The 16,591-nt window shown below is 31.3% G+C and overlaps 2 protein-coding genes across 9 annotated transcripts in view; one reads left to right on the top strand and one right to left on the bottom strand.

Moving 5' to 3' along the window:
• Positions 1 to 2,973, top strand: part of LOC106065019 (arrestin domain-containing protein 3-like) — a 56,709-nt gene extending 53,736 nt beyond the window's left edge. For all 4 annotated transcript variants that reach the window (XM_013223750.2, XM_056018404.1, XM_013223749.2 and 1 more), the window contains exon 8: positions 233 to 2,973. In XM_013223750.2, coding sequence (XP_013079204.2) covers positions 233 to 402 — 170 coding nt within the window. In that variant the 3' untranslated portion in view covers positions 403 to 2,973. The remainder of the gene's footprint in view (positions 1 to 232) is intronic.
• Positions 941 to 16,245, bottom strand: LOC106065018 (outer dynein arm-docking complex subunit 4-like). 5 transcript variants are annotated; one of them, XM_056018400.1, is made up of 15 exons: positions 15,922 to 16,245; positions 15,214 to 15,354; positions 13,995 to 14,148; positions 12,784 to 12,845; positions 11,441 to 11,455; positions 9,498 to 9,654; positions 8,928 to 9,146; positions 7,442 to 7,649; positions 7,269 to 7,355; positions 6,380 to 6,576; positions 5,614 to 5,726; positions 5,355 to 5,487; positions 5,200 to 5,226; positions 3,309 to 3,470; positions 941 to 1,138 (listed from the first exon to the last, which is right to left on the bottom strand). In XM_056018400.1, exons 1-15 carry the CDS (start codon positions 16,087 to 16,089, stop codon positions 1,119 to 1,121), a joined length of 1,863 nt encoding a protein of 620 aa, XP_055874375.1. In that variant the 5' UTR covers positions 16,090 to 16,245; the 3' UTR covers positions 941 to 1,118. The 5 variants fall into 5 exon arrangements, with proteins under 5 accessions (XP_055874375.1, XP_055874374.1, XP_055874378.1 ...); XM_056018399.1 differs by having other exon boundaries at positions 3,309 to 3,473; positions 15,922 to 16,243; XM_056018403.1 differs by lacking the exon at positions 3,309 to 3,470 and adding an exon at positions 4,364 to 4,394 and having other exon boundaries at positions 15,922 to 16,241.
• Between the last annotated feature and the right edge of the window lie 346 nt (positions 16,246 to 16,591).

Genomic DNA, 16,591 nt, shown 5'->3' with positions numbered 1-16,591 from the left:
CTTTTTCTCCACCTGATTTCAGTCTTGATGGCAGCTTTACATAAATATTTTCAGCTTCTAATAATTGTCTTTGAGTTTATGGCCAAGCACAATGCAGAAGTAATACATTTTTTGGCGGACTTTTTTTTCCTATGCGTTTCATACTAGAAAACAAATTTCTTTTTTTCTTTACTGTCGATTTAAGTTTTGCCGTATGTTTGTTCAATACATTGCTTTTTCTTTCTTCCTCCAGTGTCGCCTAACTTTTCGTCTTCATCAGTCTGCCGACACCATCTTCATGACGACGACGACGATCATAGCACAACTTTTGAGAATAATTACACACCTTATTTTGTTGTTTATAATTTTCAAGTTGTCCCACCCCGAAGACAGCATGCCGTCAGCTTTGCTACATTGCAGTAGTGGTTTTAAAAAGTGGGAGAGAAAACATCATTTCAACATTTTGTAAAAATGTTCATCATTCATATATGTCATCCTAAATGTTCATTGTTCATATGTTTCATCCTAAATCATCTTGACAGAACAACATAGTCACATTGACTTGTGCAAAAACTCTTATTTTAAAATTTTTTATTTTTTTTTGTAATTTAGAATTGATTTATTTAAATGGCATTTTAACATTATAACATGCATAATACATACTGTCATAAAAAAATATAATATAAAATCAAGGCAACTTTATTCATAAAAATCAAAATGGATTGGCTGTTTGTCAGTCAGATTTCACAGATATTCTTTGTAATAAATAGTTTAAAATGTTTTAAAAAATTGTCCTTAAAATGTCAGTTTTAAAACATTCAATTTGACTTTCGACACATTAAATATATTAATTAAATATATTAGGATGTTGGTTTGTGCAATAACTTAATGACTATTGTAAACATTGACACTATAGCGGTGTAAAGGGCCTATGAAAATGAAAGTAAGAACAAAGAAATAATACAATAACACTTTCTGTATTCAATGCACTCAGAGAGCTTAAAAGAAATTTAAAGTATTTCTGGTCACATATTTACTTGTCGGTGTGTGAAGTCTTTGTAAAGTATTTTCACCTCTCAATGACCAGGTGGTTAAATTTAAATTGTTTACAATGTCTGTTCCGGTCATTCTTTTCTTCTCTAAGCATTCTCTTTGTGACCTATAAAATAAAAAGAAAATGAATCAGACAGCATAAAGTACACAGTATTTATAATTAAAGTACCTGTAACAACAATGTGACTGGTATTACAAATGAAAAACAATTGAAGAAAATATTAATTTGTTTTCTAAAAAAATGTTGAATAGCAATTTTACACTTTCCTTTATCCTGGCTAAAAGTACTAGCAACACCTGCTGCGCCTGATGTGCCAACAAGATATTTTTAGTTCTGGCTTGCAAAAAGGAAATATCCTGCTTAAAAACGTATCCTTCATCTTTAAAGATAACAACAGACTTGCTATGGATTGTCTTCTGATCACCTTTTTTATTTTTTTTTTTTTTTACAAGTTAGGGTTAGGGTTATTGTGATCATGATATACAACTAAGCATAATAAATAACCTCCCTTTGTGGAGGAAAACATCCATTTTGTGAAAAGAAAATTAGTCGACACCGGCACTTTTGATTCCAGTATCCAAGGGAGTTAACCTTTCAAAGTGTCATCTCAGATCACCAGTTAAATGACAATTTTTTTTAAGCTATAAATATAGACACTGTTGAATCACTAAGACACCCTCACTCTCCTCTCCTTAAAGAATGCACATCCGATGTAGAGAAATTCTGTTGTAGACTGTTTATTATATGGCTCCTTTTGTCTCGAAAGGCAATGGATGCGCTCAAGTGAGTCACTGGTTTTGGCTTAATCTTGAGACGGGGCAGAATCTGGTGTGGCTAATCAAGCCAATTCTAGAACGGCAGACTTTGCCACTGTTTATTACATTGTATTAAAAATGCTCACTACTCAGTGTTAATAATCAATAATCAAGGCGACAGGAATTTTTTAAAAAAGAACATGTTTTGTTTGTATTTGTAAAAGGCAGCCACAATAAAGAAAAGCAAAATATTTCATATATTTTCTTTTTAAAATTAATGTCTAACCTTTTATTATAAATGATTTAAATATGCATTTATCTCTAAACCAATAAACTTCAGTTCGAAGTGATTGATGATGAATGTAACATCACAAATATGATTGTTAATATTCCAATAAAAATGTTAGTAGAATATTTTGTGAGTAATTTGTTTGTTAACAGACATACAAGTGTTAAGCTGTATACATGACATTAAAACATATTAGCAGCACTGGGATACAATAGCTATGGAGAGAAGGTGCAGGTAATGAGATCTGAATGCTAAAGTCAAATGTTATTAAATATTATAGCTTTTTATATAGCGCTACTTTCATGCTTATAGCATGCTCAGAGCGCTTTTGGTCCAATCTCATTTGTGGACCAGAGTGTGTGTGTGTGTGTGGGGTTATCTAGGAGTTGGTTTTCCGTGCTGCCTATAGGCGCTCAGTAACCACAGCTCTGCCCGAGTTGGGTGTCGAACCTCGAGCCCCCTTCTAGGTAGCCAAGTTCAAGCGCACTTGGCCTCTCGACCACGCTTCCCACAAATACTCGTCACAAAAATGTTATCTACCAGACAATGGATGACTCTCTGATTATGCGGTATGCGTGCTGAACTGTTGTTCAGTCATCTCGATGGTTCCAGGTTCAAACCCTGCCCACTGCCATACCCTGTTAAAAACTAACTGTGAAAATTGTAATCTCATTTATCTCTTTTCATAATCTGTAAGTTTTTAATCAAGTTATGTTACAATTTTTAACTAGTTATATTATGTAAGTTACATTGACCAAAACATGTGACAGTATTAATTGAGTATGAGTATTTCTTGTGGTTTGAGTATTTTTAGTATCGAGGATTATAAATGAATGCATAACAAAAGACATTATTGAAGCACTATAAAAAAAAAATTTAAAAAGCTGAAAATAAAATTATTTTTCTTTCTATTGTTTATCTGTCGCAGGGATTAGAACAAGGTATTCAATAAATATTTTTTTTTCCTTAAAAAAATATTCTTATTTTTATAAACGAAAAACACAGTTAAGAAAATTATAAACATGACAAGAACTGATTATTCATCTAAAAATTTCTATTTTGAGACAAATAGTGCTTTGAATGCATGCAAAAAATGTTATATTTTTTTTTAGTATGAGTCGATATTTAACTAAGTGAGTCACTCTTTGATAAATGCCAATATGTTTGTGCCGAGTTTAGAATCACACTGCACAGCAATACATATTCATCTCAGTAAATCACTCCTCCAAACCTTCAGCCTGGTCTGTAATGTTAGCATCTTTCTGCTCCTCTTCTTCAGTCTTTATAGTTTTGTCTTCATTACTTATATGCGTCTCATCTTTAGAGTTATGTTTCTCTGAGTTGTCTTTCTTTACAGGGCCTGAATGGTCTACCTTGGTTGTATCTGAATCTTCTTCTGATTAAGTTTAATTATGATGAGCATTGATAAAAACATGATTGGAAGCAATAAAGTATTTTCTAACTATGAAAAAAAATGGACCTAATTATTTTGAACATAACTGTGGAGAATAGCATTTAAATTTATTCATAAAAAAAAGATTCGTGACCTCAATTAAATCAATCTTTCATTATTTTAATTACTTTAGATGCAACATTGTTCTAAATCACCAGCCAATAAAGCATAATTATTACAAAAAAATTGTAGCTAAAGTTTATTTCTAGCTCAAAGAGAAATAATTAATTTTTACTTTGTATGTCCGCAGAATAGAGAAAGATAAAAAGCATGCACTAAGTATATTCACTTGAGGGTTTAGCCTGAAGGCAAATAAAAAAAATTATATATGGAGGCCTATATAATCTTTTTCTAAAGGTAAACTATAAAAAATATAGCATTTTTCTATCATAGTCAGATTGAAGCATGTAAGCCTGTTCTAAAAGACTCATAAATTTACTAAAGAAGAGTTTATTTAAAAGCAGAAGATGAAAAATTATAAAGCAAACGCTTATAGATGACATTTTTGATAATTTGAAAATATTCTAATATTATTTAACACTTATTCCAGCATGAAATATTTAATAAATTAAAATAAAAAAGCTGGTAATATTTTTTAAAATACCGCTAGCTGCTATATTTGTTCTATCTACATTTTTCAATACTTTTTTTTTTTTGCTTTTTTTTCAATAGTTTGATTTTGGAGAATCAATAACACTAATAAAGTAATTTATTCAAAAGCTGTTTGTCTAAAAATACATTTCTCTTAAAGCTGTCTAGAAGATTTTTGAAAATGATAAAAGCTTGTTTCATGGAAGCTTATGATAGAAATAGAAAACATAAAAAAATCTTACCCTCTGGATTTTATTCATTTTTTATGTTTTCCTTTAAAGTAATAATTAGGTTCAAGTTTTGGGATGAAATATTTTATTTCTAAATCAGATTGTAACATTTCAGTCTAGTAACAAATTTGTAAACATCTCAGTGAGTGTTCATAAAGGTCGAGGTTGCACTATATTATGACTCTTATAAGAAACCAGGAATGAGAGATGGCTCTTCACCGATCCCTCTATCCGGAAGTTCCTGTTCAACTAGATGATACTTCAATCACCACTGTTATCATGGGACATGACTCCCTGAGCCACATCTGGGTTCCTTCTTCACACTGAGGCTGGAGGTCAAGCCCATGAGGGGTTCCTACGTGTTCCTATAATGTATGATCCCGGTAAGGAATGGTGTGGTGGGTTAGCGAAACTTATCATTCTCTCCACGTGCATACTTGTTTGTTTGAACAGGTGTTATATCCCAGTTAGCCTGTCTGTCTCCCTTAATAGATATTTCCAAACGGGCACAACAATGAGGCTTGGAATATACCCCCTGACCTGGAATATACCTCTGACCTGGAATATACCTCTGACCTGGAATATACCCCTGACCTGGAATATACCCCCGACCCGGAATACATCCCCAGTATCGGGTGTAGCAGTATGTTTTACTCTACTTAGATGAGAAATCTTTTTGAATAAAAATCATTTTATTGTATAAATTACAGCTGTTCCTTCAAAAGAGTTACTGTAGATTAACTATTACTTGACAATGTCTTGACCAAGACAATGACAAATAATATTTTGCTAAAAATGCAATTGATATTAGAATTAGATCATTTTTAATTATTGATATCTCTAATTACCTTTTCCCTCTTTCTTATGATCATGTCCTAGTAATAAAGGAAAAAAAAAAGATATTTATTGCTTCTTGACATTAATAATTAATTATTCTTAAAAACAATTTAGCAAACAATTAGTTTCTAAATTCAATGCAATGTTCTTTTCTCAACAAAATTACCTTTAGGTGATTCTCTGTCTTCTTTTTCTGAATCTCCTTTTTCATGATCACTGTCTTTGGTTTCTTCTGAAGTCTTTTGTTGATCTTCTTCTGAATCACCTTGTCCATCTCTTTCAACTATTTTGTCATTCACCTTAAAAAGTGAAACAAAGAGCATGTCATGACATCTTGATTAATAATAAATATTTCTTTCTAATACTTTGAATAAGTCTTATCCTGAAAACAAGTCATGTAAGTACAATTAATCTTCAATTCTTACATCCTGCAAAGCTTTTTTAATTGCATTTTGAGCAGCTTTATCATTTTGTTGTTCGGCAAGTTCCAAAGCTAGCGTGAATGAGTCTGAGGCAGCCTCCAATTCCTCGCACTTAACTGCAATGTAGAAAAAAGTAATTAAGCACATTATGACTTAATACCAATTTTATAAAGTGTAATAATTAATTGTGCTTGTTCAGATTTTACTAGGTAAGAATTATTCCAATATTTATTTGGACATACTAGAATAAAAATGTTACCATGCATTAAACAAATATGCAGGCATTGAAAAAAATATTTAGAATGACTGAAATTTTACAAATTATAACTTATTCACAATTTATTACACTATCTTTAAAACACAAACAAGTCTCTATAATGTCACAGACTATGGAAGCGCATTGCTATTGAAGATGAAATGATTCCCTTCTTATACCTTATAAAGTCTGGGGGAGATTATGTTAAATTTAGATGTTTTGTGGCCATAGTTAAGTTTGTCATGTGACCAGCACAATGACCAGCCACAACAGAACTGGATGGAGTCAATGTCTTAAAGTTTAAAATACAATTTTCAACTCTTCGCAAGAACTCAAACATCAGGCCATCAGATAAAGAAACACTTCATTTTTACTTCTCATATTGTGTGTTTGAAGAAAAGGATGAGTTAACATTATAATTTGTATGTTTTAATTAGTTTCTACTAAATAAAAAAAAAAATTCAATTATGTTTTCTAAAATAAAGAAAAATATTTTTATTGAAAAGTATTTACCTTCTGACTGAGCTATCAATACTCTGGCATGTAGCTGCCAACCAGCATCATCTGCTTCCTGTGCAGATGTCAAGGACTTCTCACCATATTCTTTAGCCTCTTTGTTATTTCCTAGTTCAAGATAGCAACGGCCAATCTCATGGTACAACCAGGTGCTCTCTAGGGGAGTCTTGCTCTGGGGTAGTTTACACTTCCATCTAAGAACATCAAAAATATAAAAATAAAAGGAGCTAACAGACATGTCAAGATTCTATACAATTATAAATTTTCAACACAGAAGAGAAACTGTTCTTTTATTTCTGAAAGCGGCAACACTAATTTACAAACACAACAGTTTACCCAGAGATCAAGGGAGAGGATAGCATGGGTAAGCGATTATTTGACATGCATAAAATAATTTTTGATTTCAAAAATGTGATTTAAGTGTTTGGTGCTTCCAAGCTGTGTCAAACAGAGGTAACACTCAAATAAAGAGATCAAATAACAAAATGAAAGTCCAAGTTAGTTGAGGCTGATAATGAATGAATAAGAAGTTTAATAATAACGAAGGGAACTGTCGAATGTCGTCAGGATAAATCTCTACATTCATAAAAACTGTCTCTGTCTAAAGCCATCAAAAGTATTCTGTTTAGATTTTGCCAATCCCTCTCAAAACCTAGTCTTCTTTTTACTAGTCGCATCTTTTCGTTTCTACGAAACAAATAACTAATTCCAAATCATGCCATAACATAAGTAATATAGTTAGAGATTATTTGATTGGTAATAAAAATGATTTAATAACTTTAAAAATGTGATTTGAATAATATAGTCTAGTCTGCCAGCACTTGTTAATGGTAGTGAGTTATTTCAAAAAGACTTTTGATTGATAGAAAAATAAATGTCATCTTACATGTCAACGGCTTCTTGGTACTGGCCCATTTTGGCATGTGTTCTACCAAGATTGTCTAGTGCTCTTGACTCGGCCTCATCGAGATGACTGCAAATTAAAACATTGTCATGTATTTTAGGTTTTGAGCATTTTCAACGAAATCTCTGTCATTAATCAATGCCTAAGTTGCTTACTTTTCTTTTGCCAAATCTAAATCTTTGTTGTGCCAATCAAGAGCCTGAGTGTATTTGCCTTGTTCTAGATAAGCGTTGCCCATAGCACTGTACAGATTGGCAAGGACACTTGGTTTGTTCTTCAAAGACTCTTCTGGCATTTTCTCAACTCTCTTTATTGTCAACTTGCATTTGTCCAAACTGTCCTGGTACCTTCCCTCTGCTTGAGCTAACGAATTCAAAAATAAGTTTAAAATATTTGTATGAGAAGTGCATTGAAAATAAAATCGAGGTTCATAATATGTATGAAAGACCATGATGTTGATCTTGAGTTAGACTTTATTCATGAATGTTATGCTGGCAAGTTTTGCGAATCACAGCTAGGTATGCCTAGCCATGTAAAAAAATCTCTTCTTAATCTGCAGACTTGAAGACAAGCCTTATAACTTTTTTTGCTTCAAAACAATTATTTTTATAAATTGTCTAGCCATCAAAATAACATATACTGTAAACACATTAAAAAAAAAATGAAAGCAGTGGATTCAAACTTCAAAGGGTCATGCAGAGTCTGCCATGAAATTTTTCAGTTGAATGTGACATAAACGATTTTACAAAAAAAAAATAAACACAACCTCAAGCAGTTGGATTTATTTTGGTGGCTTAAAGACAATACAATCTTATGGCACATATCTGTTTAGTTTTTTATAGAGCATATGTTGAATAGGTGGCTTAAAGACAATACAATCTTATGGCACAAATCTGATACTTTTTTTATAGAGCATATGTTGAACATTGTGATGTTGCTTGTTCAGGCTGTCTTGAGGTCAACTATGGATGACTGTTGAATTTCAACTAATTACTCTGCAAGCGTTTGTGTGTAATTGTTCGGGTGTATTCCGTGTAGTTGAACAACAATCCAGACGAACAAACACATCGGTTTTAACTAGTGAAGAGATGTAGTCAACACTGATGAACAACTCCACATATATTTATTCTAATAAAAGGCCACAGTAAAAGTCTCTGTCACTAAACACGTCGTTACCCTCTAGAATTATATCGCTAACTGATTTTCCGGTCTCTAACCCAACATATCCCAAACATCACTAGTCCCGTTCAATATGCGTCTTCTATGGTGCGTCGCTAAATACCTAAACTATAAATAAGGTGTCTAACAACATACTGTCAATAGTTTCCTTTATTGAAATTGAGGAGTCTAAATATGTCATTTTATTTCAATTTTTTTATTGAGATTTCTAATTTTTCAAGAAGCCTATAAAAAATTTCTTCTAATAATTATAACAATCTTTATGATCCATCAGAACAACACAACATTATAATTATAGAAACAAAATATGCATTCACGCTAGTTTCACTCAAATGTATCAGGAAATTTTTTTCTTTTACATCAGATAGATCAATTCTATTCAACGATTTAATTGCCATGGGAGCAAAGAAGTTTTTGTGTCTGTTTGTTTTTTGTAATGGATTAATATTATGAAATGCTAACCTTCATCGATTTCCTCAAGTTTGGCCAAAACATATTTCATTCCATCCCCTCCTTGATTCCCTGCAGAACCTTTACCCCCAGCTTTCTTTTGATCTCTCATTCTAGCGTACATTGGTTTCTGCTGACGCCAAAAGTCAGACCTGCTGTTTAAATATTCCAATCCATCACATGCTCGTCCTTTAATGAAGTCATCTGTTTTATTGCCATTGTTAGACAAACCTTTAAACAAAAAGAATACTATTGGTAAAATAAAAACTCAGTATATGTTAAACATAATATTCAATTTTCTGTAATAAAATTAATAAGCTGATTGAATGAAAAAGGTTTTTCTTAATAAAAATCATAAGATGAATTAGTATATAAAATGGTTTACACAAAAGCGCAATATATAATGAAACTTTTGTTACAGCACCATTGTAGGCCTAATAAAATCTTATGGTTAACAAAAAAAAAATAATAACATTTAAAACTTTTTAGCTAGGTAAAATAATTGCAAAAAATAATGAAGCTCAAAAATAAATTCTTTTGGAAAAATAAGTTGTCAAGGCAGAAAAAAACTGGCCAACTTACTGTCAAAAAGTTTTTCCAAAAATTCCTTATCTTGGTACAACTGGCCTAGGAGCTCTTTAGTTGTCTTAGATTTGCTACTGTCTTGGGGACGCTGACGTTCTTTTTTTTCTTCTTTTTTGGGTTGGTTAACTTTTGTATAACCTTTCTGTTGTTTTTTCTTTTATTCATTCATTTTATGCAAGGAAAAAAATCTAATTTTAACTGTGTGTCCTTAAAATAAAATTTTTTCTAATTCTTGACAGCTTTATTTTGGCTAAATTTAACTGTATTTTTTAATGGTTAGACAATAAAAATGGCATCTCACCTCAGCGCTACAATAACATTTATTAACAACAAACCTGCACATTTTAATTATAAATTGAAAACAAATCGGACATAAACATAGGCTTATTAAAAGAAAAAAAAAAGCTGTTTTTTAATATGTAAACTTCTGCTAGAGAAAGATAAAAATATCAATTTAATTAAATAATTACCGGTAATAGATTAAGGTAGAGATGTTTAAATTTTGGGTTGACTTTAAATGAATTCAAATTAATCAAAATGTATATGTATGTATGTAATTTACTAGTCATTAAACATATATACATTTTAGGAAAATATCTAATGGAAACAAATTAAAGTCAAAGAGGGCTACATTGATCCCTTCCCTGGAAAGAAAAAATCACAAATAATATCTTCATTTTAAGTTAGAAACTAACACATTCTGTGGAAAAGGATCAGGGTTAATTGAGCTATGAAAAGAAATGGTCTAGATTTGTCCACAAAATTTTATGGAAGCTGAAATCATAATCAACCTAGAAGTAAAATAAAACAAGATTGATGGAATTTTTTCACAGAAACCAACATACACGAGAATTAAAGCCTAAAACTCAAAACTGTTAGTGAGAACTTTCACTGTTAAAATTATTTAAGGTATTAAAAAAAAATCAAACTGAAAGTAGGGAACTATTAAACTCAAACTTCACTTTGATGTCTGCTTGACAATAAACGAAGCAGTATTTAAAAAAAAAAAGAATTGCACTGCTAAATCTGGAATCCTAGAGGAATTAAATCACTCAGGAGTTTAACTAATGTGATCCAATTAGTAACATGAAGAGACTTATCAATATATTAATTATGAGAGTTTCATTTCACACTTTTCTTTATTTCATTTCATACTTAAAGTATTCTTTTATTGTTTTCTTAAGCTAAAGATCATGAGATATATAATGTAAATCATATTAAAATTTATATGGGTTAGTAAGCCCTCATAAATTTTTTTGGAAGCTGTTAAAACAGCTGAAGAATACTTGAAATGTCCCGTCACCTGAGAAAATCAATAGCCTAGTATTTGTATTGCAAGATTTATTTAATTTTCAAAATTAATGTTTTAAAATCTACAATAGTCGAGAATTGTTGGTTGAAAGATGGAAAATGGAAAAGTAAAAGAGAGCATCATTTAAAAAATATTTTCAAATGTATTTTTTTTCTCAACATTATAAATAATTGCAACTATTTGAAAATGTACACAATTACTAGCTAGAAGGCTTTCAGGCTAGTGAACTTTTAAGAGCATTTCAGTCTCAGTGTACTTCAAAATTGTGTAAGAAAAATATTATATTTAAAAGATAACTATCATAGCCTGAATAAAAATCATTTGGCAATTTAAAAAAAATTGAATAAGTACAAGAGTTCTATAAGCCAGATATATAACTGTTTGGTTTCAAACCTTATTAATAGCAAAACAAAATATTCAAGTTGAAATTTATACTTCAAAAGTTTATATTTAAAGAAATGATTTATTATATATATATATTTAATATTTGAAATATACTAAGCATATTAAGTGTTTTCACCAATGTCGCCTTCTATTGCCTAATTAAATGTTAAAAGTTTTAAAATCAAAACCAGCAACATTTTCAACACACATTGTAAAACTCCTGTTAATAATTAACAAACATTACCTTGTTTTGCAGATTCTGAAAGCATTTTAGAGTTTTGTAGCATTATTTATTTTAGTATTCATTCATTTTTTACGAAAGCTTGAGCATAAAGAATACATTGGCTTACTAGGTTTAAACATACCAATGGATCTCCTCAAGTTATTGAATTCTACTCCACCTATTTTTTCTTCTTCTGAACAAACTTTTTTGCCATTGAGCTACTAGCTTTTGTTTAATTTTGCCTTTTGGAAATGTCCAAAGTAGCTTTTCTCCTATTTTAAGATATGTATTTCCATAGAGACCTACTGAATTGTCTGAAAATAAGGCCATATTCCACAATCTTCTATGCCTAACTAGCCACAGAGCTCTCTAAGAAAAAGTGATGTGATTTTAGGATTGGACAATGTAGCAGTTTCTCATCCAAAAACAAAGACTTTTCATGATACTAAACTCAACCATCTGAATGGTTCAACTCTGTCTATCATTCCACAGTAGGCATAGTTCCAACATTTTTGATGATTTAGGATAGGTGTGGGACTATTATAATAAGTCCTATTTTATTTCAAGCATTAAAGTTTTTCTTTTTCTTATCTTTCCTTAGCTCTTCAATAAGAAAGTAATAAATGTTGCAGAATTCCTTTAACTCTCTCTCTCCGTAATTATTTACCACATTCTGGTTGAATCAATGCTGGTATCGTCAGTTAGGAGAGAAAGAGTTAAAAAACTTATTTTGCTGCTAAATGTAGAACTACATAGATATTCGTATAAGACTAACCAAGCTAAGCTAAAGTTAGAACAAGGGAAAAAAAATGGTTAGAATGTGCTTTAATCTGTGTTGAATGTTGAGGGAGGCGTACATTTTTTTTATCCAAATTATTACAGGCCTGAACTCTCTACATCTTGCAGGCAGTTGATTTCATTAGATTAGTAGCATCAGCCAATCAAAGACAAATTTTAATGTTGTTAACCCTTAAAGCGCGTGTGGTAGTTTAGCCTCCACTTTTTATGCACTCATTGTAAAACAGCTCAGCACTTTAAAGGTTAATTGTTCTAGCAGTTTTATCAAAAGGTAAAGATGAATTTAAACCTGTGTCTTTTTTTAAACAATGTTTAAAAACTGTAGTGTAAGATTAAATAAAATAATTTTTTTTTTTTTATTTACTTATAAAAATTGCTGCTTATAATATTATATACTTTTAGCAATATAAACTAAACCAACCTGTTCATTGGCAGTAATAATAGATAATATTTTTACTTAATTTTTATTCTAAAAAATTACCTTTTTACTACATAACATTAAACAATTTGAATACTTAGGATATTTTTTATAGCAAAAACTAGATTTTATTTCCTAAGAAACTCACCTCATTTTGTTTGTAAAATGATGATAAATCCCCCTTAGCTTCTAGATGCACTGCTGCAGGATCTACAGTAAAAAAAAAAAGAAGTATAAACAAATTTATCTTTTTATTTCATACATTTTGGTAAAACATTGTATTTTTTACATGACTAGTAAAGTTCACTTTCAGACCTTGTGATCTATAGGGCAGATGATGTAGAGGTAATCTGTTTCTGTGGCTTACGGTAAATGAGGGTGCCATGAAGCAAGCACAACCACCAACCACCTTTATTTTTCCCCAACTAATGTCAGATATCCATTAGAGTTGGGTGGACTCAGAGACGCCCAAAAATCCAGAAATTAAAAATACCAGTTTTGAACCCAGGACCCCTGGTTCAGAAGCCAAGCACTTAACCACTCAGCATCTGTGTCTCCTACATGGCTAAGCAACTAAAAAAAAGGTTTCAAATGGATTGCAGGAAAGTCTATTGCTTGGAACACCACTTTGATGAGTATATAATACTCCCTAAACTGGGAGGTAGTCATCAAACTACATTGGTTTACTTCAGGCAATGATTTGAAGGAAGAAAAAAAAAAGCTTCATGAGTTAGAGAAGAGTGGAGGAGGAGTGAGAATATTCGCAGATGAAATGATTGCTCAAACGTTGCATGGAAGAATAAATGTTACCAAGCAATAGGATATAATGCAAACTCAAAACTTCGTTCCTGAGCATTATGCCAAATAATAAACATGGCAGTAAAACTTCAAGTGATAAGATAAGATAGCACATTCTCAAGTGATAAGATACTAAAGCACATACACATAGAAAACAGAACAAGCACTTCATCCACAAATCTCCAATGAGAGAGAGAGAGAGAGAGAGAGAGAGAGAGAGAGAGAGAGGAAGAGCACTGCACTTTTGTCTCATCTATTAATCAGTCATATAATTTATAGTCAATTAGCCAACAAATTAAGTAGATTAATTATTTTTTTTGCATGTTATAACAAATGCTAGAAAACAAATTTTCTTAAAATCTGAGGCATGACATCAACCGATTAGTTACTGAAAGTATAAAAAGGTAGCGTACATCAGAAATATAAAAAATATAATAAAAAAAGATGTAACATATAGTAACTTGGAGGTAAACTTTTTTAAAAGACTTCCTAAAAATACTTCTGTTTCATTCCCAATAAAAGCTCAAATTTTAAGAAACTTTTATTTTTAAACTCACTTACCACCAATACTGTTATCAATGGACTCTTCACACTTCTGAATTCCAAGTCGGAATTCTTGTAGCTCTGGTCTCAGTTTATTACCTCTATGATAAAAGACTAAAGCATTTTCAAAATCTCCCTTTTGATAAAGAGCTTCTGCTTTCATATTCAGTGCCTAGATTTAAAAAATATCTTTTAAAAGTATTTCTTGTATACAGCAATAAAATCTAAATGGGTTAATAAAATGATAAGAATTAGTCTACTTATATCTTGTCTGGTATAAAATTACTTTTTGCTATACTTATAAAGCAGTGTTTCCCAAAGCAGGGTACACTTACCCCCAGGGGTACGGGAAGACTTTGGAGGGGGGTGTGTTACACCTCATTAACTATGCTGATTTTTTAAAAATACCAATTTATTATGTAAATTCTTCTAATAGATGCAAGGCGAGGGGTACTCAGCGTTACAAAAATTATAAAAGTTTACACCTTTGTCAGCTCACATACAACTAGCAGGAAATGAGAAGGCTGACACACTCGCCAAGAGTGGGAGAACAAACTCACAAGTAAACTCTGCACTCTATCCAGAAGAAATGAAGAAATTAATTGTAGATAAAATAAATGAGAAATGGACGAGCTCCCATCCAAATCACAAGAAAGATGATGCTTACTATAAGCTATCCCGACAAGACCAACGTCTAATCTTTCGACTCAGGACCGGACACAACAGAATGCGACAAAACATGTTCCGGAAGCTCAAAATTGGAACCAGTGAAATCTGCCCATGTGGAGTATAACCAGAAAATGCCGACCACGTCCTCCAAAACTGCTCTCTCTACCAAGAGGCCCGTATAAGACATTGACCCCAAATCACCCCAATAGAAAGAAAACTATATGGAGAGCTCCCTGATTTGGAAACCACTGCGCAGTTCATCTCATGTATTGGTCTAGTCATATGAACACTCCAACATAACAATGAGAACGATGAAGAAGAAGAAGAAGAACACCTTTGTCAAAAGTTGGGAAACAATGTTATAACAGATGGTTACAAATTGTTTATCTAAATTTCATCTTTCTCCCAAAGTCTTTCGTGACAGAAGATTCATGAGAGCTCCTGCCCTATTCTCTGGTTGCAATTACTAATTATTCAATAAGGGGGCAAAAATAAATTATTATATACTATTATAAAAAGTCTTAATTATGTTTTCAAAACATTAAAAAGAAATCCTTAATGTACACACCCTGATGTCTTTTTTTCCATCATCATCTTGACTTAAAGCTGCTTCAGCATCTGCAAGAGCCTTCTCTGCATTTCCAAGCATTAGATAACACTTAGATCTGATTACAAGGCAAGTTTTATCATCTGGTTTCATATCAAGAGCCTTAATAAATAGACATGTTTTTATATTGTTTTTTTTTTTTCAGAAATAAGAACTTGATACCATAATGTATAACATAATCCATAAATTTTGTATTAACATCTTAACAAAATCTATGGGCATTATCATTGATCATACATAACCTACAAAATAAATGATAACATAATAGAGAATAATCACTAGACTATAGGTATATCATATGTATATATACATATTATTGAATATATTAAATTATAGCCTATAACTGCTTAATCGGATGTGTGCTAAGCAATTTGAACTGTCATCTCAATATTGACAATATGGTCCCAAATTTCCACCCTTCTTGCTGTCATCTCATGCAGGAGTTTTGAACTAGGATGTAATAGTATTACTAATAGTCTTCATATATGAAAGAAGTCCAAAAAGATATATTATTAATAAAAATATTATTATTATTATCTATTTTAAAGTATATTATTATAATTATATATATTGCCTGTAGGACTGTAGGCCTATAACAAGTTTAAGAAAATAATGTTTGATTATTTTAAAATTCTCATAGAGTAGATCTATATATTAAAAAATAATTACCTTAGTAAAACTCTCAATAGCCTTTTCGTAAAGCTTTACGTGCACAAAATGTTCAGCTTCATCTCGCAATGTTTCAAATGTTCCGACTGTTCCCGGATCATCAGTCCCAGCATCGCTATCATTATCTTTGCGTCCTCGTTTAGCTGGACCTTTGGCAGCTTTACTCATTTTCTTTGACACAGCAGAGTTACTATAAAAACGACAGTCCTAGATCTAGGTCTTGTATGTAACACTATTAGACTATTGACTTATATGTTGTCTATGTTCTCTCGTTTATTTTTTTTTCAGCGCACCTGCTTTAACCCTGTTGTCATGGATGCAAATTATGCTTTAGGAAGCTTATTAAAATAACCTTTCGCCTTTTAGTTTTAAATAAAACCTTTTTTTTTTAATTAGCAGTAAGCAGTCAATGACATAAATTTATGCTTATATCAACTTTAAATATTATTGATAGTTCTAAGAAACCTTTAATTAAACCTAGATACAGATTTAGATCTAGATTTATAACTATATATATATTTTAATTAACAAGTATATGAAAGTTATTGTAAAAGTAGATCAGCGCACTGAATCATATAATTTTTAATAAACATTTCACTTTAATGCCAGAAAGGACAAGACTAGATGTTTGAATTAATCTAATAGACAAGATCTAGATCTATGTGATTGG

Source organism: Biomphalaria glabrata, chromosome 1 (assembly GCF_947242115.1).
Source record: "Biomphalaria glabrata chromosome 1, xgBioGlab47.1, whole genome shotgun sequence".
NCBI lineage: Eukaryota > Metazoa > Mollusca > Gastropoda > Planorbidae > Biomphalaria > Biomphalaria glabrata.
Note: the sequence above shows the minus strand (reverse complement) of the source record. Positions and strands in the feature narration are given on the sequence as shown.